Below are 24,302 nucleotides of genomic sequence, written 5' to 3' on the forward strand. Positions count from 1 at the left end.
TCCAATAAAGTTCTCTGTATTGATTCAGTATTAAGTATTAATTGCATGACCATCATAGCACCTCTTTACATCACACAATCACCAGAATTAGACTGCTTCAAAAACTAAAAAAACAGGGCACAGTTCAATAATAATTCAAAGTTGCACACTGTTACTAGAGAGAAACCAGGTGTGTGGTATAGTGCTGCTGCAAAAATGGAAGCCTGGAGATTTGACGAGGAAGCCAAATCGAGTGTTTTAGACAATTTTAGGAACCTGGCAATACTGTTGAAGCAAAATACTCAACACAGCAGGAAATGGACCCCACCCCCCACCCCCAAAAAACCATTCTATAACCAAATAAACATCTGATATTTCCTTTCCCTTTGAGAATAAATACAGTTAAGGTCACTTTTAGCCTTGAAACGGATATATGTTTGCCTATGAGGAGATCCTACTACACGGTATCTGATGTCCTCTGCTAGGATTATAGTTTTAAGAAAGCCATAGTTACAAGAGGCATCTACTATAAATACCTAGAACTTTCTTTTTATGGCAACCACTATAGGATTCACTTGTCTTAAACAGTGAACAATGGAAGATGGCCTCATATGTTTCCTTTGCAATAATAGTAATATGTTGAGGATCAAGTGGCTTTCAAGCAGCATGGTGGGTGTGAAAAATGTTTGCAGTTTAGATCATTCTGTTGCGTTTATGGGTTGGTGAGTCTGTAATGACATCGCCACACTGGGCTGAGGTACGCTTTCTAGTTCCACCATTGTCCAAGTGGAGTGCCATTTCTTCTGATATGAAAGTGTTCAAATCGACATCATGGAGTCCATTTCTCCTTCGACTAGCATTCGATCCACTGCTTACATGTGTAGGAGAGCCTGGGGTACTCGAACGCACGCTTATACTAGCCATTGCACCACTAAGACCTAGGAAGAAGAAAAAAGGTTTTAAGAGTTGCTCGATTATTCCACCCTCTTGAAAGCAACCCACTTTTACTTTCAACGTCGTCATCGCGTCAAAGGAGGTCTGCCTACTTTCCTCGCAAAGGGGTTCACCGGGGGAGCGGTTTTTTTCCTAGAGGAACGAATCATCTGGTAATACTAACCAATATTTACAATCCAGGTAACTACCAATTATTGGAAGCTTATGCTATATGGCAGGCACCCTGCTAGGTGTACAAATCCATCAGGAAATCCCACCAGCTACTCTACGAGCTAAGCGCTATCTGTAACTGAAGAGCTGAGGAAGGAGGTGCTGGCTTTAAACAGAACATTTTCCTTGTCTTCTCTTCGTGCCAACAGATCCCTCGGCTGTGTGCGCGTGCACAAGGGAGCCTGCAGTCCTTTCCAGGCCTGGGTGGACTCAACTCTGTCATCTCTATAAAGTGACTTTATAATTGAGCATCTGAAACAATAACTATTGAGCCTTAAAAGCGGTCCCTAACTATTAAAAATGATCCTTGGACATCAGATACAAAGTGATTCTGCCCTGGACAAATCAACCTACATGCTCACCCCAAGGTCTGGACTGTACTCGGGACAGCCTAACTCAACATCATCTCTACTCCTTCAGAGAAGGGGGGAAAGCAAGGGTGGTACAAAAATTCCTGCTGCCTTGCCTTCAAGGTTAAGAGTTACTAAATCCAGAGCATTTTAGCATGCATGGTCGGCCACTCATTCCTTAGACCCCTCAACAGTTAAAGGAGGCAAATGTATGTTCTCCTTCTAAATGCTTGAGATACACCTGTCAAAGGCATGAGAGGGGCCAGGAGACATGACACAGCATTGAATTCAATAACCTGACTTCACTGGATTTTCCTTCTTACAAACTCCCCCTTGGGCTATCTGAGTCTCATAATGGATTTCTTCATTGCTAGACTGAACTGATACGATCTAGTATAATCAACATTGGCAAAGAACAGGACTCCTATCTTAACAAGTCAGCTTAGTGGTTGATTTCCTAGGGACCCATTATAATTTACCCCATAAATGTACTTTAAATTTGATCATTAGGGAGCAGAGAATCCTTTTTCCACTTACCACACACCAAAGCGTTTAAATTCCCTTTGACACTGTTCTCACTCTACAAATAGCCCGTGAACGTCCTCCAATCTTTCCTAGGCCCCGACCACCTCCCAGGTACCCTTTGCTGCCCACACCTCCCTTTCTAAACTGCTCTTAACTCCCTCCTGCAGGAACCAACCAGTCCTCTCACTGCCCTCTGGGCAGAAGCAGCACCCTCTTGCCCTTCCGCTGGTGGCCAGGGGAAATCTGACCTCATCTCTCATTGGCTCTAAGCCTTTCCAAGACCAGTGCCTATTAAAAATAAATAAACACACTAATATTGGAGTACTTCCTGGGTCAGGCACTGTATTGAGCACTTTTTCATTTCATCCTTGGAATAACCCTATGGGATCTGTATCCTCTCCCTTTGCAGATGAAAAACCAATGTTAAAAGGTTAATAAGTAAGCTACTAGAGGTCACACAGCTAGCAAGCAAAAGCCAGGACCCAAGACGAAAGCAGAATCTAAATTCCAAACTCTATCCACCTCTTCACGTCTCAATTCTTTCAGCATGGAAGTAGCCTCAGGAACTTAGGGTCCCGGCCTACCTCGTAGTCTGTCTCTGTGGCTCCTCTCCCTTCTGCTCTCTTCAATCCCATCCTCCCAGCATCAACTCATCTGCGGTTCCTAAAAACGGCCTGGTCTGCAACTGCCTTCCAACATCTGCTCCCCACTGCGTGAAGCCCAGGTCCCTCCCACCTCTGCCTCCCGTCCTGGGTAACTTGCCCGGTTCTCCTACCTCTCCTCTTTCCTGTTCTCAGCCTGCCCGCTCCTTCTTCAGTGGCCTTCTCTTCCATCCATCTGGCTGATGTCAGCCAGTTAAGAGCCTTGGCCCCTGAAGCTTACCTACAGGAATCATTTTCCACATTGGTGCCACAGGAACAGACCTTTCTCCTGAGCTCAAGGGCCCATTGGTATTTCTAACTACCTGTTGGCCCTCTCAAATCTAACACCTTCAGAGAAAAACCCGCACTGCTTCTTCCCCAGCTCACACAACTTTATTAGAATAAAGTAAAACAGGAAAGGAACACCCTGGGCTGATGTCACATAGCACAGCACCACTGCTCATCTCGTCCCATAGACAGTGTCTTTTCATCTGTATCTACTGAACATAGTGTCTGGCACATAACAGAATGCTTCAAGGCCTTACCCCTCACTCTGAAATCCAAAGCTGTTGATGTTTATTCACCTCTCCAATGTCAGGAAACACACCCACGTGGATCTCTTATGTCTTTGTCATGAAGTTAACACTCAATTATTTCCAATTTGCTGGGTTTGGTCTTTTGTCTTTAAGTTCTCCATCAAGACTAAACCCCTTGAGGGGGACAGCTGTGCCTTTTTTCCTAATCTCGCAGCCTGTAACATATTACTGACAAGTGTCCACATACTTGAGACAACCTTTTCATACCTGTTTCATAACGCAGGAGATTCTAAGGTAATTATTGCTGCAAAACATAGGCCCTCAGCAATAAACTGGGCTATTTCGGTAATTAAACTCGGGATCCCCTGAGCATTTGAGACCCCAGAAAGAACCAACTCTGCTCTAATGACCTTCCTGTTAATGTAGGAGCCACGTAGCTGTATGTTTAACATTCAAGGCTCATAAAACGCTCCATCAGAAGTGAAGAGTCACCTCAAGCAAATGCTTCAACTGCTATCCTCCATGAAAAAAGAAGAGAGATTTTAAAACGTCAATTCGGTCCTTTTGAAAATTCCCCCAGTAACTTCCAGAAAACCACAATCTTTTTTTCTGTTGGGTATATGAATGACCCTGGGCTTAGTTCAACAGCTAAAGCAGAAGTCACAATGTGCAACATTATCTATTTTATTTTCTACCCTCAGCAGTGAAAATTCAAGGTTTAACTTAACTAATCTTCCCCAAAAGAAGACTTTTCATCACAAGGGTCAAACAAAAAAATTAAGATTAACAACCAAAAATATATGTATTTTAAACAACCCAAATTTTATTTTATAAACCAATGACAGCTACTAGGAGATGCTTTAGGAAACCTTAGCTAAGCCACATAAACAATCACAGGCCTATACAAGTACAGAGAATCTAAACATGCTTCAGAACTAAAAACTAAGTTGTATGGCCCAAGGGCATACGACTTAATTTCTATCAAAAACATACTTTTTCAAAAGGGCTATGGGAATATCAATTGACAAAAAGCAGTAGAACAAGCAGTATGATTAGACAGAAAAGTCTCCATTGCTTAATACAAGATAAACTTAATCGTTTTAAAGAGTGTCTGCATTCCTTTTAAATGATTAGTGCAGGAGTGGGGGTAAAAAAAAAAAAAACAATTCGGAGGATTTAATCATACTCTGAAAGCTCCCACAGGAGCGAAAACAAAAGTTACAGTCCAGGTTATAGGAATCTAGGTTACATGGCAAATTGTTAAAAGTAGCACATAACTATAATTTTCATACCAAGGTCATGCTCAGGGTCATAAGAAAATCCTGTTTTCAGAATTAATTACATGTAATTCCAGTTTACCAGCACATAGTTAGGTCACACAGAGGCACAAAGAGCAAACGCAGAGCCCAGTCAGCTTCCCTTCCTCCGACCCGCAGCCCTGGAAGTGGCCTCGAGGCGGCCTCTACCCTTTCCGCTGGCCGCCCGACCGTTCACTGTTTACCCGCGGATCCACTCAGCGCAGCTCCAGGACCCTCGGGCAGGTCTGCGCGCCACCAGCTCTCTCATCTCGGGCAGAAGGGGGATGTGAAATCCCCACGACTTGGACCAACTGATTAACATCCTGACTGTGAGCCCTAAGAAGCTGGCATTCTTGCATTTGAAATGACTTGCACTATTCAAATGGAAAACACTCCCTTTGCACAAAGTTGTATTCTGAGGTTTTAGGTAAGCAATGTGTGTAAATGTCGTGTTTTAAGTGCACAGGGGGCAGAAGTTCAAGCATGGAGAAGTGCATTCTACTAGGAAGACTTGGGTAATTTGAAGTAGATACCACTCCCCACCCCAATCTGTGAATTGTAATACTGAACTTTTATTGAAGTAAAGCACACTAAATCAAACCAATTACAAAGATACATGTGTCACACCAAGAAAACATTTTCAGTTATGCTGACAGCCCAAAATGCTTTCAATTTTTCAGACAGTTTTAATGCCATGGGAAAAATGCTCACGACGTTAAAATGAAAAAAGCAAGATACAGTATCATATACGCAGTATGATCTCAGCTATGAAATTATTTTAATATTTATACATTGAAAAAAAAAAGACTGGAAGAAAATGCACCAAACATTTAACTGCAGTTATCTCTGTAAAGTGGGACAGCAAGATACTGAATTTTTCACTTTTTGGAAATTTTCAAATCTTTCAAGAAATCAGTATTATTAAATCAGAAAACTAGTGAAAAAAATTAAATGTTAAAACTGTTTCACAACTACCAGGATTATTAAGGAAGTACTAGGTGAGTAAACTGGCTTTAAGGCATGGCTACATGGACTCCTTTTTCACCTCAATGAAAAAAGTGTCCAAGAAAATTTTACTGCAAATTCGTAAGTTTTGTATCATTAACGCTGGAAGCTTTAGTTAAGCCCTATCTCCAAGAAACTTCAGTAGCTAATATCTAATCTTAATAAACAGAAAATACCAACTTTTCATCAAAAATTTAATGTTATCTTAATTGCCTTGTTTTTCTTCTCAGAGGCTGGTCTGAACAAAAGCTATAATTAAAAAATTCCAGCCTTCAGAAGAGTTTCCATTAAAGAAGATTATTTTAAATAATCAATTTAAAGCAATTAAGAGATGAGATTTGCTTTTGGTGCATTAATCTCTTACATCTTAATTCCCAAATAAGTTTTTCAAACATTTACTGTGAAATAACTATTGACAGTTCTGTAATTTCAGGAAGATGCAGAATGTAACATTCAACAAGCATTTATTAAGAATCTACCGTGGGCAAGAGGTGGAAAAGGGATTCTGAAAAATTGGATATAAATCCCCACAAGCCAGTTCTAATCTATTCTGTGCAACTGAAAGCTGCCAGAAGCTTCTTTCATACTGTACCATCAGTTTAAAAGAACTTAACCTAAGTATTTGTGTGAGTGTCAACGTTTGTTTCTATGTATTTAACTTTATCAATGGAAGAAACAAAAAGTAATAGAAAAGGAGAGACACGAACCAAGCATCAATCCTCAAATTTCTTCTTAAATGTACAGATCTCACTATTACCAGGAAGACACAGGCCAAATGTTGTGACAAAAATAACAAAAGCAACAGAACCTGCGCTCAAAGGAGAAACAAAATCCTACTGGTCCATACTGCCTAAAATCACAGCTTTCCAAACCACCAGAGAAAGCAAGGAACCATTTTATGACAAATTAGGAATCTGCCTTACATTTTTTTTCTAGGTAAAGATGTCTACCTAACCTTATATCCCTGAATACCAGTTCAAATGAATGCCTTTTTCTTCTAAGGCCCTACACTCAGTCTCTCCAGATCCAAGAATCTTGTCAAGCACGTTAATGATTTAAGAGACTAAGGATCACCACATATGCCAGAAAAAGACTTTGTTAGACATAAGAGAGAAGCCAGATATGGAGCCTATTAACTCCTAAAGTGATGGAACTGTGCCTCAATCTGATTGCCTGGGATTACATGCCTCAAACTGACTAATAATACAATTATATTAGGCTAGAAACTCCTTGAGAGACTAGGTGATTCATTTTAATATCATCTGCTCCTATCACTAGCCTGTGAAAATCAGAATGCCTGGCTGTTTACTGTGCTCAGTAAATGCTGGGCAATCGGAAAGACTACAGAATGACAATATACATTTTTAAATGACCACACCTTTCACAAAAGGATTTTAATTGCAGAAACGAGAACTCATAACACCACAGTCAGCCAGCAAAACACACACACAGACACATGCACACGCGCACGCGCACAAGGGTTTCCTGACTAAAACTACTTGACTCCAACCCTCATTAAAATACTATGTCTTCTTAAACGCACAACACATTATCTCAAAACAAAACAAAAGAACATCAAATTAAAAAAACACCTTTCCCTTTTGGCAAGGTGGAGGGGGGGAATTTCTCCAGTATCGTATCAAAGGCCAGATTGCCTGCACTTGCCTAAGACCCTTTCAGTATTTACAAACACAGTAGCCCACTGTCTTTTTTAAACTGATGTTGTTTGAACAACATGGAAGGAACTTGAACTTGAGCAGGGAGGTATCTTAAAGCCAAATGCCAGTGACAGCAATGGTTCCCCCACCAGTACCTACTCTTTAACACTACACCCTGTGCGAACTGAATAACTTTAGAGTCAAATCCAGGCCCAATGGGGTTAGTTCCCTGTACTGCAATTAAGAATGTCATCAAAATGATTTTTGGAACTAAACCCAAGTGTCTCTGATTTCTATGGAACAGTCTGAACCAGGGCTAGAAACGTACAAAAACCACCTCTGAGATGATCTGAGCGAGAACAAGGTTTTTAATAGAGTTAGCATATGAGTGAGGTCTGACTTGCAGCATCCTCTCCCATCCAGGTCTCTTTCATACCTGGGCCCCACTCTAACTCTGGACCTTTTTCATCTAATCCCCATGATGACAAACAAACTCCTCTGAGGAAACTATACTTCAATCTTAGACTTTCTAGACACAGCACTAGCTTGGGCAAGTCAAGTCAGCTCACAATCTTTCCACCACCAACCTCCCCAGTTTATACAAACATGAAACAAGCTCAAGATCTTAGTAATAATATAAACAGGTAGTTAACACTAAATTTTAAATTATCCCTTCCTTTTGAATAACTGCACATTTAAAAGGAGAGGCAAAGTACCCTCAAAGGCCACCTGAGCTCCAAGGCCTGTTTTTGGAGTATTGCCATCAGGGCGCTCATCGGACTTGGAACTAACCGGGAAGTCCTCCCCTCTCAAGGTAAAGAACACTTTACCTGTGTAAAGGCTAGGTGCTGTGCTTGGCTTCTCACTCTATGTATCGCCTTACAAACAAAACACGTCACCTTTTCAGAGGTGACTGCCCTGGAGAGGTTGGCCACCCTGCCCAAGGTCATATTGGGAATGTAGCCTAGGTACAAAGCCTGAATACTCTTCCTGCTAAAACGAACCAGAAATACAGGTCACAAGCCATTCATCTTCAAGCCTGCATACCCAGATTCACTTATGGGGAAAACCCCCAGGAAGAAATACCAAACTCATACATATTCTAATGTCTTTAGGGAAGTAAAATAAGCTTAGAAACCTGCTGGGGGGGGGGGGCACCGCAAGGCATGAAGAACCCTAAATGTACAAATAGAGGTAACTGAATTTGGGAGACCGACAGACCTGGAGTATCTATTCAAACATTTACTGACCTGGCCTACTTTAGTCAAATAAGCCTTTCTTCATCAGATTGCAATAACCCTGGGTAAATGTGGACAGCCCTCCCCCGCCAGCAGGACGCTGACATCACCTTAACATTGAAAGGACCGCTCTAATGGTATCTCATCACCCTCAGGCCCCGCTCCAAGTCTCAGCTGTTCAGGGTGAAGAGCTGACTGTGCAACAGTCCAAAGATACACCTGCTCTGTTCTCCATTCTCCTCACCCTCATACTGCAGTCACCCAGGAAATCTGTGAGCCTCAACTCTCTGTAAAAGTTCTCTGCTCTGTTGACTTAACAGACCTCTGAACCCCGTGTTAGGGCTCAGAATACATCTCGTACAGGTTCTGTCGCAGCCAGCAGCTCTGAGACACAGCCCTGCCCCACCACACCCCCAGTCTATGGGCAAGGAGAGAAGATGCCCCGCTCAGGGAAGACCAGAGAACAGGGAGACTGAAGGAAAGCTTCCTCCCGGAGGAGACGTTCCATCAGTCTGAAGGGATCAACAAGCAGAAGAGAAAGCTTAGAGAAAACCATGAAGGTATTCAGATAATGACACAATACGGCTAAGAAATCTGACCCAAGGTCAAATCAACTGACAAGGGCCTTACAATGCCATGCTGAGTTCTAACTTCACCCTACAGACCACAGGGAAACAAATGTTATTTTTCAGTGAAGCAACAAGATCAGAGAGATCATCACTCCAGTGGTCCCAGGAAAGATGGACTAGAGAATGGGTCAACTCAGGACTGGGAAACAACAGCAGGCAGGAGATGATTCCAAGAGCCCAGGGCTCCCCTCCTCCAGAAGAGCCTTCTCTGAACTTATCGCTACACCACACTGTGGAACATTCTTTTCTGACCCCAGAACACCTTACATATGACATTAAAATGAATTATCCAAGTGTGCACTGGCCTCAACAGAAAACAAAGCACCCTATTCAATCGTATATTCCCTAGAGACTGCACAGTATCTGCCACATACACATCTGCTGAGTGCAGAAATGAGAGAAAAAACATGTTTTTGCTGTAGCTGGGGATACCCTGGTGGAGATGTAGGCCAGGGCACAACAGGGTATACATGTTTAAGCAGTCTGGAGAGAGGATCTAAACTGTAAGGACAAATTTTAGAAATTAAGACTAAAAATCCCTTAAAGGGATTGCAGGAGGTAGCTAACAGCTAAATCCAGGGGAATGTAACCTATTCCCCTAAGTCACTGAAAGGTCAGAGGTCAAAGTAGCCTAATGAGAAGACCAGAAAAAGAAAATTTCTAGAAGAGAAAGGATAGCTAAGAATCATAAGACAGGCAGGGAACCACAAAATGGTCCAGATGATCTTTGGTCTATCTGCAATCTGTTTACGTAAAAACAAGGTGTCAGCTATGAATTCAGTTCCCAGTAAATTTTAGATAATATTCTTTAAGACAAGGATGATTAAGAACAGGAGAAATCAACATAGCAAGTGCATATGCATTTCTCTGATTTCTGTGAGTTTAGTATCCAGATGAGGACAAATCATATACAGAGAAAATGAACAACATAATGCTGCAAACAAGTGCCAAAATAAAGCACAAAATTATATTCCTTAAACCTCAATAAGCATTAGCTGACAGTTTTGACTGAAATTGTTTGATAGCTATTAACTGATGTACTGGGTTGGCCAAAAGGTTCATTTAAAGAATCTATGGCCAACCCAACACTTTTAATTGCAATTGCATATTTAAGTCTAAAGTTATAAGGGGTATTTATCAAAGGACCTTATCATTAGACCCTCACTGTCTAACATGAAATACTCTACAATTATGTCTTGGCCATTTTTCTTCAAATAAAGAACATATTTTAAGCATATATGGGAGCATGGGTGGAAGTGAGAATTTAGAAGCTGATTAAAAAATATATATATACAAGAGTAAAACTGTCCTCTCTTGTGAGGACTTGAGGTTGTCTGTGGATAAGAATAAACAAACATGACCTCATACACAAATGTTTGCTTTGATTAGAAACTTAAAGTCAGACTCAATTCTTTTCCTACTTCCCCCGGGACCCCAAAACTTCATAAATGTAGCCTCTCCCTCCAAAGATCCCCAAGAACTTCAATCTGACCTCACACTTCATAGATCAAGCAATGAAAATAATATGCAAAACCAAATTCTGACAAGCATGCACCCTAATTAGGATACTTCCAAACGTATTTCCAAATATCTGAATAGTTGTGACTTCAATTTACAAACTATTCAATAAATCAGATCATTAGGACACCAGGTTACAAAGTTAGCCATTAATCCAATTTGCAATTTAGTTAACAATGCCCTATTATTAGAAATCATTTAAATGGCTCAAAATACTCAATTCAGTCTAGCATTCTCAATTCATGGATGTCCTTTAAAACCAAAAGAGCACAAAACTCCGTAATTTCTTTATAATCTTTACAAGTTGCTCTATTACTGCACTGCAACTTCATGTTTTAACTATGTGAATTCAGTGCATGAACCCTAGGAATCCAATATATTCTGTATCGGCACTACTTCATAAATCTATAAAAGTGGAAGGTTATTTTTTTAGATAACTTTAAAATTGAACTTTTTAAAACCCTCACAATTTAAACACAAATCATAATTATAAATGGTACCTTCCTAAAATAACATCATTACTAAAACTCCCAAAGTTCAGTAAAATAATAAACCACAAAGTTGAACAAACTCAATTTAAGAAAATGCAATGGGAGTTGGAGAATATAGTAGTTGTGGGAGGTGGGCTGCTGCTTGTCCTTTTTACAATGTGTACAACTGCAGTAAAGATTTTATAGCAAGAGTGGCATTTATGTTTCTCAAAACTGTCTTCTATAAGAGTATAATACAGGAAAAAAAAGACTCTTAAAAGAGAAATATGGAATGAATCATAAATCCACTGGATGACAAAGAAAATCAATGCTTAAGGAAACACAACTACATCAAATACTAACATGCACTACAATTAATCTGACAAACTGTACATATCTAGTCATTTTTTCCAAACTTAATGGTAAAAGATGTGAAACTCTTAATTCGAATAGAACAGATCAATCTATTTTGCCTGAGTTTCAAAAATTCCACTATGTTAGGAACAGCAAGCAGTCTTAAGTACTGCCTCCATACATCATGGACTTTCTTGCAATAAAATGTTTTTGTGTTTTTAACTGATCATAAACTCACAATCAGGAGGGGGGAAAAATAACAACACTTTCCCCAAGTCCATGTTCTGAATGGGGTTTTAGGTATGAAGAATCAATGCTTGCCAAAGAGAAAAAGAATCTCTGTAAGCATTAACGCTTCGATAATATAAAAGCTCTTTGTATGTATCCCACTTCTTATTACCAGGTTACTTTATTTTAGATGACCTACACTGTGGCCCAGAAATGTTAACTTTTAACAAGACTCATGACCTAACTCACTAATTACTGCTATCTGCGTAGTCACTTGCACAATCCATGTTTTCATCTTGGCTTCAACACCAAGCCTCGTTATTCTGTTGTTATATTTTTACAGCAGTATTGAATGACCTATAGAATACTTCTCCCATTTCTATCTGGAAGCCTGGATTAGAGAACAAGCAACAACAGACTTACTGACTACATTCCCCAGGCTTCTCCAAACTTAAACCTTTCAGCCAAGAAGGCCATCTGACAGCAGGTCTGACCTGGGGAGATGGAGATAGACTTGCCCTCTGACAGTCCTGACTATCAAGCAAGGCTCTCAGGACAACAGATGTTAAGGAAAGTCAACATAACTATTTCACATCTGTTCTCTCCTTCTCAGGTCCATCAGCACTCACCCTCTGCAGGCACTCAATAACCTAAGGTAACAAAGGGAGTTCCCATGAGGACCACCCCGCCAGTTACCTGCCTTACTTGCCTGTCACTGACTAGGTTCTCCAGGCAGTTATAAATGTGACAGAATTCTTAAGACACAAGAACTTCCTCTTTGACTCAGAACAGTAAGAGAGTATGTACAACAGAAGTGTAAAGCAATGAGTTCTAATTAATGTTGCAAAAGATGCAGTTATTATAACACCAATCAGCTCAAACTAACTTTCTAAAAACAGTTTTTAGGATAGGCTGGCTAACATTCAAAAACTGCCCATGTAAGTTCTTAGCTTACATTCTATTTAAACATTTCTAGAGCAAGTAGTTACTATCATAGACAAAAAGCAGACAGTATATCTGGATCTAAACCTAAATGTGAAATTGGGTCCACAGACACACTCTTAACCATTTTTCCAAAGAAATATGTTTAAACGGCTTTACCATGCAGAGCTATGGCTTCCCGGAAGGGTTGCAAATCAGTCTCTACAGATGAGCTAGTTTCCGTTGAAGTAGCTCGGTTAGGGGACACTACAGTCAGTCTTGGGGGAGCTCTAGAGTTTCGTGGTGGAGGAACCTTTCCACACAGGAAGCTGATCAAATCTTCTCTACGAATAGTTCTTCTGCGCTTTTTAACCCAAGCCAACACATCCTTATTGCGTCGTTGATAGCCAATCTGAATTCCAATATCAAAACTTCGCTGATGAGTATCCACGCTTTCTGTTAGAAAAAAAGAAAAAAAAGATACATGATTATCAGTAGAGCCAAGGTGCCTTCCCTCCTACAGAAAAGCATTTAACAAGTTCACCAAAATGAGTATCATTAAGTAGGGGGCTCTTTAGTCTATCAGTAATTTATTCCACTGAACTTCACTCATGTTTAAAATGTTATATAAACACCTAATCACAAAGCCCTAAATTCAGTAAACACATCACACAATCCTGGAACTTCTGTCTTGTTCTTAAAAAAAAAAAAAAAAAAAAAAATCAGATAAAAAGAGAGACTACTTATTGTTAGCCAAATTATTACCATTTTAATAATGTTTCCTTGAAAAGCTTACTTAATCTAAGCAACCTAGCTTATTTAATAATGCTAACAAGGGGTAAATCACAACATGTTTATTGGTGCTTTGTGCAGCTTCATCTGACAGGAAAGGTGCACGAATACCCTGCACTGCTGTCCCCACATGAATACCCTGCACTCCTGTCCCCTCACTGCAGCTAGGGAAACAGGCACCAGGTGGCCGCAGAGTTCCAGAGCTGAGACGTTTGGTCGAGTCCGTGGGTCCCAACCACCAAGCTATACGCTCATCTCTCAGAAAAACGGATTCTCAGCAGTTCTATCCAGGAGCATTCGCATCCTTCAACCAATGAATGAACACTGCCACAAACCACTCAGGTTGTGCTCTCCTTGCAAGTACTGTGTCACTTGAGATATGTGCTCCTACTGATCGGTTCAGCACCAAGAACTGGAAACACTAAAAGCAAGAGCAGGGCTTCCAGGGGGCACAGTGGTCAAGAATCCACCTGCCAATGCAGGAGATGCAAAAGACGGGGGTTCAATCCCTGAGTGAGAAGATCCCCTGGAGGAGGAAATGGCAACCCGCTCCAGCATTCTTGCCTGGGAACTCCCATGGATAGAGCCAGAGGAAATCCCACGTTGACAGAGGACAGGGGTCACAAAGAGCCGGACATGACTCAACACACAAAAGCCGTGGCAGATATTTTAAAAATTTAAGGGAAAACTAATACTGACTGACTAGTCACCAAAACCAAATAGCACTGTGGAAACAAAAAGCCACACTCATTTTCCCAGGAATGTTTTCATTATGCTTCCAGTTCCCAACAGTTTTCTGTAACTTCTAACCATACCCCAAAGACCCTGTCCTAAAACCTCTCAGACTGGTCTCCTCACCTCCCTGTAGATACTGCCCCCTGTACACACTAAACCCAAAACTTCAGTAAGATGAGGCCTGTCCCTAGGCCAAAAAAAAAGAAAAACCACAATGCCTGCCCCTTAGTGGCTTTACAGTTGAAAGAAAAATACCTGGGAATTTATGTTACTGCAATTTATTTTTAGTTGAGCTGTTATGTTAGCAGGAAAATCACTAATATATCTTGAATGACATTAGAGACGATGGTTCCTTTCCCCAAGTACAAATTCTCATTTAACACACAGAATCATTCCTCTATTACTTTTCCTGGCTTTGATTTTAATTTTATCTGCTACATCTAAAGTAGATGCTGAAAGGATAAGCAGACCAGTGAATAAAGAGCTGTGTCTCAGAAAGGCAACAATCCAGACATTACAGAGGTTCCCAAGCTGCATGAATTTGCTTTATTAAAAAAGATGGGGACTTCCCTGGTGGTCCAGGGGGTTAATCCTCTGGGTTCCCAATGCAAGGGGCCTGGGGTTCAATCCCTGGTTGGAGAACTAGATAGAGCCCACAGCCAAATAATAAGCCAAACTAAGACCCTGCAGAGCCAAATAATATTAAAAAAAAAAGCAACAGGGTAGCACAAACAGAACTTTATAATAAGGCCTATTCCTTAGCAGATGATCAGTTCTTGTTGCTAAAAAGAAAAATGGAACAAATGGTCATGGGAGTAGTAATAGATTCCATCACAACTTTCTAATTTTACAGATATAAAAGCTACTTTTGAATGATTTCTCCAGTGTCTCACTACTGGTATGCCCAAGTTACAGTGTGAATCAGTATCTTCTGATTTCTCATTTTATCATAAACAAAACAAAGCATGAACCCCATTTTAAAAGTGAATAGCATTTAAGAGGATAAGTGCCTTCCCATCTCTTAAAGACTTAGATGAAGCTAACCTTAGATAAAGGGTGGATCATCTCTAAGATGACCTTGTAAGGCTGCATGTAGACCCTAAGTGATTCTGAAAGAACTGGAAGCACTTTCAAGAGAAATTAAGTTATTGAGTAAACTAATCCCACCCCATGCGACCACAAAAGTGAGGGTAGCTGTCCAGTGTGATGCATCTACAAGAAACCAGGTTTCTACAAACCTGCCCTACCTAAAAGTGTTGTTGTAATCAAGCTCTTAACCAGAGAAGTTTCTGTTTCCACAAAAAATGACCCAAGAAATCTTATTTTTCAAGAACCAAACAGGGGTAGCCCAGAATTGGAAGTACAGAGGGAAAAAGTTGAAAGCATGAAAGGGGTACAAGAAACAAGTGAAGCAAGCATGGATAGCACAAAGTAAGATGAACCAGGCATGTAAATGTACACCTGACAAAACAGCAAATAAGAAAGGCTGAACTTGATACAAAACTCAAGAGCCAAAGGAAGGAATCACGCGAGGTGGTTTAAAAAAAAAGAAAACAAAACCTGACAATCCTGGGAATAAAGAGCTGTGATTTGTTTTGATTGAGGACATGAGCAAATCCCAAAAGTCAGATCTGCAAAGGGCTGATGCTTTAATCAGAGCTGAACAAAGTTGAAAAACTCAATATTCATAGTTTTGAAAGCAGTTATGTAACAAGCTGTGAACCTCTTAAAATACTGACCAATCATTTCATCTCCAAAAGTTCTGCACAAGTCTCAACAACAGAACCAACCAAGAACACACTAAGCATTTTGTAAACAGACTCTTACAGACTAAGAGGGACAGGAGGAGAAAAGCAGACTCAACATTAATGTCTTCAGGTACATGCTTTTGCACTGTCTGGGCATAATTTGGTCTTATACCATTACAGCATATCCTGAAAGCCAAAACCAAACACTGCCACACAAATTAATCCAATCTCAGTCATTTCCTTAAACCAAAAATATCATGTTGACACTATAGTTCTTTAACACCATAAAGAAGGCTGAGCGCTAAAGAATTCAAACTGTGGTTCTGGAGAAGACACTTGAGAGTCCCATGGACTGCAAGATCAAATTAGTCAATACTAAAGGAAATCAACCTTGAATATTGATTGGAAGGACTGATGTTGACGCTCCAATACTTTGGTCACCTAATGCGAAGAGCCGACTCACTGGAAAAGACCCTGATGCTAGGCAAGATTGAAAGCAAAAGGTAAGAAGAGGGCAGAAGATGAGATGGTTGAATGGCATCACTGACTCAATGAACATGAATCTGCACAAACCCCAGGAAATAGTGGGAGGAGAGATGAGCCTGGAGTGTCCATGGGATGGAACAGTCAGACACGACTAAGCGACTGAACAAATGTTGTGAAGAGTTACTTGGTTGAAAATAAAACTCTATCACATTCTGAACTAAGCAGAAAAGATAAAATGCTTATTGGAGAATCTTAGGAATAACTAGACTAGATTTTTAATCACAGGTTACTTTAGAGTCTAGTAGAATAATAAACACTCAAAGATGGCCTCTAAAAGCTCTCAGCCAAAGACTGCTTTGAATACATCTGAACTTTGTCAACTAGACCACCAAATTCTAGAAGTGCAGAGCACAGAAAGCTGTGGGAGTCTTGTGTCCAACACTATTTTACTGATGCCAAAGCCACTGTAGGAAACAGCCATAAGTGTGAAGGTTAGGAAAAGCCCAAGGGCATCAAAATGTCAATCTAACCTTTAATCACAACACATTCATTTCCTTATTCAAGAAACAAACTGATTCCTACAGGAAACAGTAGATATCTTTGGTTCATATTTAAGAAAAGCTTTTATATTAAATAGCTGAATAGCTAAAGTGATAGTGGAAGACAGGGAAGCCTGGCATGCTACTGTCTATGGGGTCGAAAAGAGTCGGACACGACTTACCGACTGAACAAAGTAGCAGACATTGAACTCAAAGAATTTTTATTAGTCTCATTTTTCCACCACTGGCAAGGGTAACAGGCAAAGGATCAATGATTTCTGAGATGGAGACCAAATGCAAAACTTTGTTGCATGAAACAGACATAATCAGATTTCATGAGTTAACTAAAGCAGATATCCCCATTTCATAAACAAGGAATTGGAACTGAGGCTCAAAGGGCCTTGCCCAAAGTTAGACAGCAAAAGTTCTTTATACAATAGATTTCTACCTCAACAACAGAGAAACCATCTTCCATTTCCTTAGAGGAGCTACAAACCAGAAATCAGACAGACCAAAGCACATTTCCAAAGAATACTAACAACTACAAAACATTTGAACTTAGAATTAAACCTGCACTAACCAACTACTCTGCTCTAAGAAAATAATATATATTACATGTTTCATTAGAAATAAACTGTGAGTCATGTCAAAATAAAACTTTTTCAATTGTTTTAAGGAAATAATTTCTATCCATTCTGTAACCTAGTATCCAAAATAAATACCAACTTCTAGGTAACTAATATACTGACTGAAATCCTCACCTAGCAAGAACGACAGGACTCAGGGAGGAGGGTGAGAGTGGCCCCACTCCTGCCATCCAGCCTGTGTCCTCCTTCTCCTAAAGGTATTCCAAGTCTCTGGCTAGCTCTGGGGAAAGCTTCCTCCACATTTGCTCAAGTGATGAAACATTTGGTTTAATCTCAAACAAATCTGTACAACCCCAAAACTATGGCTATTCTACTGGTTCTGAGAAACCATGTGACCCAATTCTGGCCAAGAGACAGAATTCATTTACGGGCAGCTCCTGGGAAAGAAGCTTCTGGGCTCTAAGCTTCCATGAGTGACCCTAAGATGTGAGGTGTGAGCTGCTAACATACCAGGAGGTGCTTGTGCTTAGCCGTGTCCAACTCTTTGCAACCCTTTGGACTGTAGCCCACCAGGCTCCTTTGTCCGTGTGATTTTTCAGGCCAGGATACTGGAGTGGGGTGCCATTTCCCTCGCCAGGGGCTGACATACTGAAACTAGCCTGATGACAAAGCCCAGAGGGGCAGGCTCACACATGGGAGTAGAGCGCTACGGAGGAGGGAGGCTTGAGCCGCTGGGTCCAGTCAATCCCACCCTCAGGCTTCAAGCTAGAGAGCAGCCAATCCGTGTCCAGGCTGACTTTTATCTTCTGGTCTCTGCAGCCAAAACCTTCTTTTACAGAGAAGTTACACGTAAGAAACCTACTTGTCTTCTGTAAAACGTCACAGATAAACAATAATAGTAATGACTGAGGCTGCTGCTTAACAAGATTCTGGGTATTCAATCATAACCCATACTAAGATGTTTTGAACACTTTGAAAGTAAAGTGAAGTCACTCAGTCCTGTCAGATTCTTTGCAATCCCATGGACTGTAGCCCGGGAGGCTCCTCCATCAATGGGATTTTCCAGGCAAGAATATTGGAGTGGGTTGCCATTTCCTTCTCCAGGGGATCTTCCTGACCCAGGGATCAAACCCAGGTCTCCCGCACTGCAGGCACTCTTTACCCTCTGAGCCACCAGAGAATCCCCAACAGTCTAAAAACTCAATAGTTTTTTGTAGCAGGAGAGTTACAAACCTACTCCAAAGTCAAAACATAAGCTCAAACTTCAGTATCTGCCTGCAGGTAGATTATACTTTCTCTGACCTATTTAAACACCCCTTGTTCACAAATTTTCAGTATGTTCTGTTCACTTTAGTTCACACGCAGACCCAAGAGGGTCACACTGAAGTGAGAACAACATATTATAGAGGATCTGGCATCAAAATGTCTCAAAAATAAGGACTTTAAAGGGCATCCTACCGTTTTTCTCCCCTGCCAATTCTATTTACATTTAGCCCTTTTAGGGAAAGATGAAGACACACCACAAAAGTTATTCCAACAGAAGGAAATTTCTTCCCTTCATGTTAAGCACAGCCCACAGCCAGAAACATCACGTGAAAAACAGGACCAACACATAGTCTGTGACCACCAACACAGTCCTCGCTTGAAGACTCACTACATGCCATACTAAGAGCTTGGTTGCCAAGGTGTGGGTACTTAAACCTATTTACAGTTGAGAAAATTAAGGCACATTACAGTGAAATAGTTTTTGTTCCATTATCTGTCTCCAGGGTCATACAACTAAGTAGAAAGAACAGTCTAAAATCTGAACTAGAACCATCATGGAGAAGACTCCATGATAATGATGCTCCTGGCCTTCTGCAAGTACTGCTAGATGCACACTTTGAGGAGAAAACCACAAACATTTAATATAAACAATACCATAAAATCTCAACACATATGGTAGAAGTCAGTATGCAACTCAAGTTTCAGACACAGTTTTAAAATGTGGAAGAGCTTAACATAAAACAAGTCAGAAAAGACGTGATAAAGCTGAGCTGAGAGCAGTAACAAACAGGGAAAGGTGAGAGGCGGTGCAGGCGAGCACTGGCTCCCAGGCAGCTGCTGCAGAGCCAGCAGAGCCCAGTGCCCACCACCAGGCTCCACGAGACAGCTCTGTCCTCGAGGAGACGGCCACCAGCATCAGCCTCTACTGACAGGAGAAGCACCTGCCCATTAATGAGTCAGGAGAGATACAAACCAGTCAGCCACGGAAACAGGAGGTGGGCTCAAGAAGCACAACAGGCTTGACCAAGCAGTTCTCAGGTAAGCATCAGCCTGGACTAAGTTAAAAACTACCTTAGTAACTTCACTCCCTTTTAGTTGTAGATATCAAAAAAATGTACTAAGCCAGGGACACAACCCCACTGAATATTTAACAAACAGCACTTCCTTTAAATTTACCAAGTCAAAGTAAAAATAACCACCAGTCATCATAATGTTCTTCCCTTTTCATCCTTCCAAGGATGCCCATGTCTGATCCAACTTAGTATGTGAAGTGGAAGGAAGCATATACTCCATCACATTGAGTTCTGTCCACACTGAGGACGCCCCAACTCACTCTCCTCGAAGTCTCCAGCCACATGTAACCAAACCAACTGAATGTTAGATGTTTCAAAACCCCACAGGCAATCAAAAGAGGCCCTCTGCTAGACTTTTACCTCATTCTGACCTTCCTAAGCACTCACTGTAGCTGTTATCAAGAAGCTAGTAAAAGTGCCAACCTCTCCCCAGGCTGGGTGAGGCAAAATGAGCCATTTTTAGCTTGTAAGATAAGCGCTTAATCATACAAAGTACAAGAGCACTGTCCATTTACAGGGATCCCTCAAAACCGTCTCCCCACCCACCCACTCCCCTCCTCCTGGTAATTACATTTAGATATTGAATCAGAACTGTGACTGTCTCCACCCCCCCCCCCGGAAATTACATTTAGATATTGAATCAGAACTGTGACTAAATTTACCACTACTTACAGCTGCATGTACTGTGACACTACCTTGCTAATTTTATTGATTCTATTTAAAGTGCTCAATTATTAATACAGCTGCATTCTTGTTCTCTGAAGACCACACCCTGAAAAGGAGGAAGAATGTGACGATCTGCAGAGCTCATCCACACTTTCCTTGAATCAACTAAACAAACAATAATGCTGCTACACAACCAAATTCCACAAACCACAATTAACCACTCCTCAGGTAAAAGGGGATATATTTCATTTTACAGAAATAGGGTAAAAAATAAAACTAAGGCTGGACTGACAATCTAGCATTTGCAATAATGCAAGAATTCCATGTGTGTTTAAAAAGAAATTCAGTGTCTTTCATCAAGTTTCCTGAACAAAGAAACAAACTAGTACACTGTAAGAAGCATTTGCAAATCAAGTAAATTAGGGATTATTTCAGAGTTCAGCTTCTAAGTCCATATTTTTTATATAAAGAATTAACACTAAAGAAAACTGCCAGCTATAGTCCTAAGGAGATAAATTCCAGGAGCACACCAACAGCATTAAAATCATAGAACATTCAAATTTGTGTATGGCCTCGTCAAAGAACCTGGCACATAAAAAGGACTTAAACTAAAAAAATAACTGCTAAAACTGAGTGGATACACTGTGACACCTCCACCCAACAGAACACTAATCAGAAAGGGGGGGGGGAAGCACTGAACTGTCTGTTAATACCAGCAATGGGAACTCAATGGAGTATCTCAGAAACATTATGGAAAATGGAAAAAGCCAGTCACAGAAGGCTCCACGATATAGGGTTCTATTTGCTAAATTAAAGAAACACAAAAACCATACATACAACAATCAAATCAGTACTTGCCAGGAGGAAGAGTGAGGGGATAGATATATTGTTCACTAACAAAGTGTTTGTCAAATTCAACTTACACATCTTCAAAGAATGATCTTTACTGTATGTAAACTATACTCCCAGAAACTGGAATTTTCCAAGAAATGAGCTCCAAGTATTATTTCAAAATTTCCTGTCTGGGTGAAACCTAGAGCAACTCCAGAGAATGTTCAAAACCCTCAAATAGTAATGGATCCTAAGAGTCAAAATTTAAGCATATCAGCTATATAAAATCAAAGTTGACCACTGGGACACCATTTATAATTGTTTCCCTTTTCTCAGTAAGCCTGGACTGTTATCTCCTCATTCCCTGAAATTAACATTTCATTCACCAGTTTAATCTTACATTCTCAAATTACCATCCCAAAAAACTGCAAGATCTACCCCGGAAATCCAAAATAAAGGATTTTTTTCCCCTAAGAATATTATCTTAATTTGCTCCTTCTTACACAAGAATGAAAATCTGAGAATCAAGTCGGCTCCACAGCCTGTTTCAACCCATTTTGATAATTCTGAAATGCACAAAGCTTACTGCAATTATCAGTTTCTAGCCGTTTAAAAGCATTTAATTGCATTTTTACTAACACTCAAATTCAATTTCTTTTTCCACAGAAACCTTGCCAAAAAACAAACCCAAATTTCCAAATCTTCAAAAATCGAATAATACACAAAATCTAAACCCGTTACTGAGTGTGCAATGGGCAAAAATATTCACGCACGTATGGGGCGGGGGGGGGGGATTAACTGCATAAAGGCACTACCAAAAAACACAAATCAACTCAAACTGATCCGATTTCCTACCTACAATGAGATATCAAATAGAAGGTAGCTCTGAAAGCAAGTATTTGATGCAGTTGCTAGGGAACAGCAGCATGTTCGTGTGAGCACAGATTATTCCAACTAGCTAATTTCCAATGCACTTAAATGTAGTGCCTGCAGGAAACTGCTTTCCACGAGAGCCTTTTCCAAAAACAAGTTTCCCTCCCACCTCTGTCCTTGAGACAAACTCTTCTTCCCCGGCTGCCCAAACAGCATGTCTGGACGGCTGGAGTGCTGGGCCTCCCAACTTGGGCACTACTGCCATTTGGGACCTGGGGTAGGGATTGGTAGGCGGTCTCATGCGCAGCAAGCCTCCTGCCAGTGATGACATTAACGTGCCCCTTGCAGACGTGCTCAGTCGTGTCCGACTCTCTGCGGCTCTATGGCTCGCGCCAGGGTCTTCTGTGCATGAGGATTTTCCAGGCAAGAATACTGGAGTGGCTTGCCATTTCCTTCTCCAGATCTTTCTGACCCAGGAATTGAAGCCGAGTCTCCTATGTCTCCTGCATCTGACCACTGAGCCATCGCGGAAGCCCCCTAGAGTATCCTAGACACCGCCAAATGCTGCCGAGGGGCGAGGGGGCCAAATGACCCCAGATGAGACCCCGTTATCTGGAGATGACATCACACGAGCGGAATCCTCCAGTTGCAAGCTACTGAGACTTAAGTGGCTGGATTCCGGGAGCAGGAAACACTCCAGCGATCGAGGTCGAGTCGGCCCTTGCACTCAGAACACCCAACTGAAATCCGGACGCTGGCTGCCCTCCTCCCGCCCCCCCCCAGCCAGCGGCAAGGCCGCAGGTTCTTTACCTTTGTAGAGGTTCGTGACGGCGGTGGCTGCGTTTTGGAAGGGAACCCACAGAGAAAGTCCTGGCTGCTGACACACCCGGTCTGAAAAACGACGAAAAGAAGACGGAGAAAAAAAAAAAGAAACACAAACACACAAAGAGAAAGAGAAAGATTACAAGCGATGAAACTTGGGCGTCAATCACTCGAGAACGGCCATATTAGGTTTCGCCATTTTGTTCAAGTTTCGGGATCCCGCGCGGGGTGGTGGGCCCGACGAGAAAGGGGGGGTCGGCGGCGGGGCCGCCCGGGGAGCCGCCGGAGCTCGGGGCGGGGGGCGAGGGGGGCGCAGCACGGGGCCGAGGCGCGGCGGAGGGAGGCGGCCCCTCGCAGTCCCCGCCCCGAGGCCGGCTGCGGCACAAAAGGGCCCCAGGGCCTCCTCCCTTCGCCATTTTGTGACCGGGGGCTCCTCCCTCGCCCTCCCCGGTCCCGAGGTGGGGAGGGCGCCGGCGAACGGGCCTCAGAAGCGGACGGGGGGCCCCCTTCCCCAAGCCCCGCCGAGGGAACGGCCCCCAAGCCAGGACGCCCCCCAACTCCGCCCCGAGCCGGGCCCCGGCCGCCCCCCCCCGAGCCCCTCCCGAGGGCCCGCCTCCCGCGGCGCCATCTTGCGGGGAGGGGGCGGCGGGGACGCGGCGCGACGGCCGGAGCCGCCGACCCGGGGGCTGTCCCCCCGCCGACGGCCGGCCAGCCCCGCGGGGGCGCAAGATGGCGGCGGCGGCTGCCCTCACCTTTGTAGAGCTGGGCCACAGCGGTGGCCGAGTTCTGGAAGAGGTGCCACAGCTTCTGTTGCTTGTGCTCTGGCTGCGCGGCGGCCGCCGCCTCCTCCTGCAGCTCCGGGGGCAGCTGCTCGTCCTGCTCGGCCTCGGCCAGGCACTGCCGCTCCCACTTGGAGAACCAGTGCTCGGGCCCGTGCTCCTGGATCTCGGCCTCGCCCTCCTCCTTCCGCTCCTCCATCCTCCGCGGCCTCCCGCGGCCTCGCCGCCGCCGCGGCCGCGTCCTCCTCAGGCGAGGCCCCCGCGGGAGCGTCGTCGTCGAGCGGCCTGGCGGCGGGGCCCAGCGACCGGCGGCTCCTCGCGGCGGCCCAGGCCTCCTACACCCCGACGGCCTACGAGCCCCGCCCCGCGGCCCCGCGCTGCCCGGGACGACCCCCGCCCCGGGCTTCCCCACCCCCAGGCCCTGCCGAAGGTCGCCGCGGACCGGATCAACGCCGCTTCCCCTTGCCTCGCCGGCCCGAGCACGTCTACCGCCCCGCCATGGCACCACGGCCTTCCTAGGGCCGCTGCCGCCGCAAACCGCCTAACCCTGCGCGCAGCCCGGCTTGCGCCGCCGAGCCCACCCCGAAGACT

At 42.9% G+C, this 24,302-nt stretch overlaps 1 protein-coding gene across 1 annotated transcript; it reads right to left on the reverse strand.

Moving 5' to 3' along the window:
• On the reverse strand, positions 1 to 24,302 carry HAPSTR1 (HUWE1 associated protein modifying stress responses). The gene is made up of 4 exons (XM_081559285.1): positions 23,685 to 24,302; positions 22,921 to 23,001; positions 12,695 to 12,970; positions 1 to 917 (listed from the first exon to the last, which is right to left on the reverse strand). The coding sequence occupies exons 1-4, from the start codon at positions 23,908 to 23,910 to the stop codon at positions 673 to 675; spliced, it is 828 nt and encodes a 275-aa protein (XP_081415411.1). The 5' UTR covers positions 23,911 to 24,302; the 3' UTR covers positions 1 to 672.

Source organism: Giraffa tippelskirchi, chromosome 13, assembly GCF_054371585.1.
Source record: "Giraffa tippelskirchi isolate mGirTip1 chromosome 13, T2T-mGirTip1v1.2.pri, whole genome shotgun sequence".
In the NCBI taxonomy this organism is placed as follows: domain Eukaryota; kingdom Metazoa; phylum Chordata; class Mammalia; order Artiodactyla; family Giraffidae; genus Giraffa; species Giraffa tippelskirchi.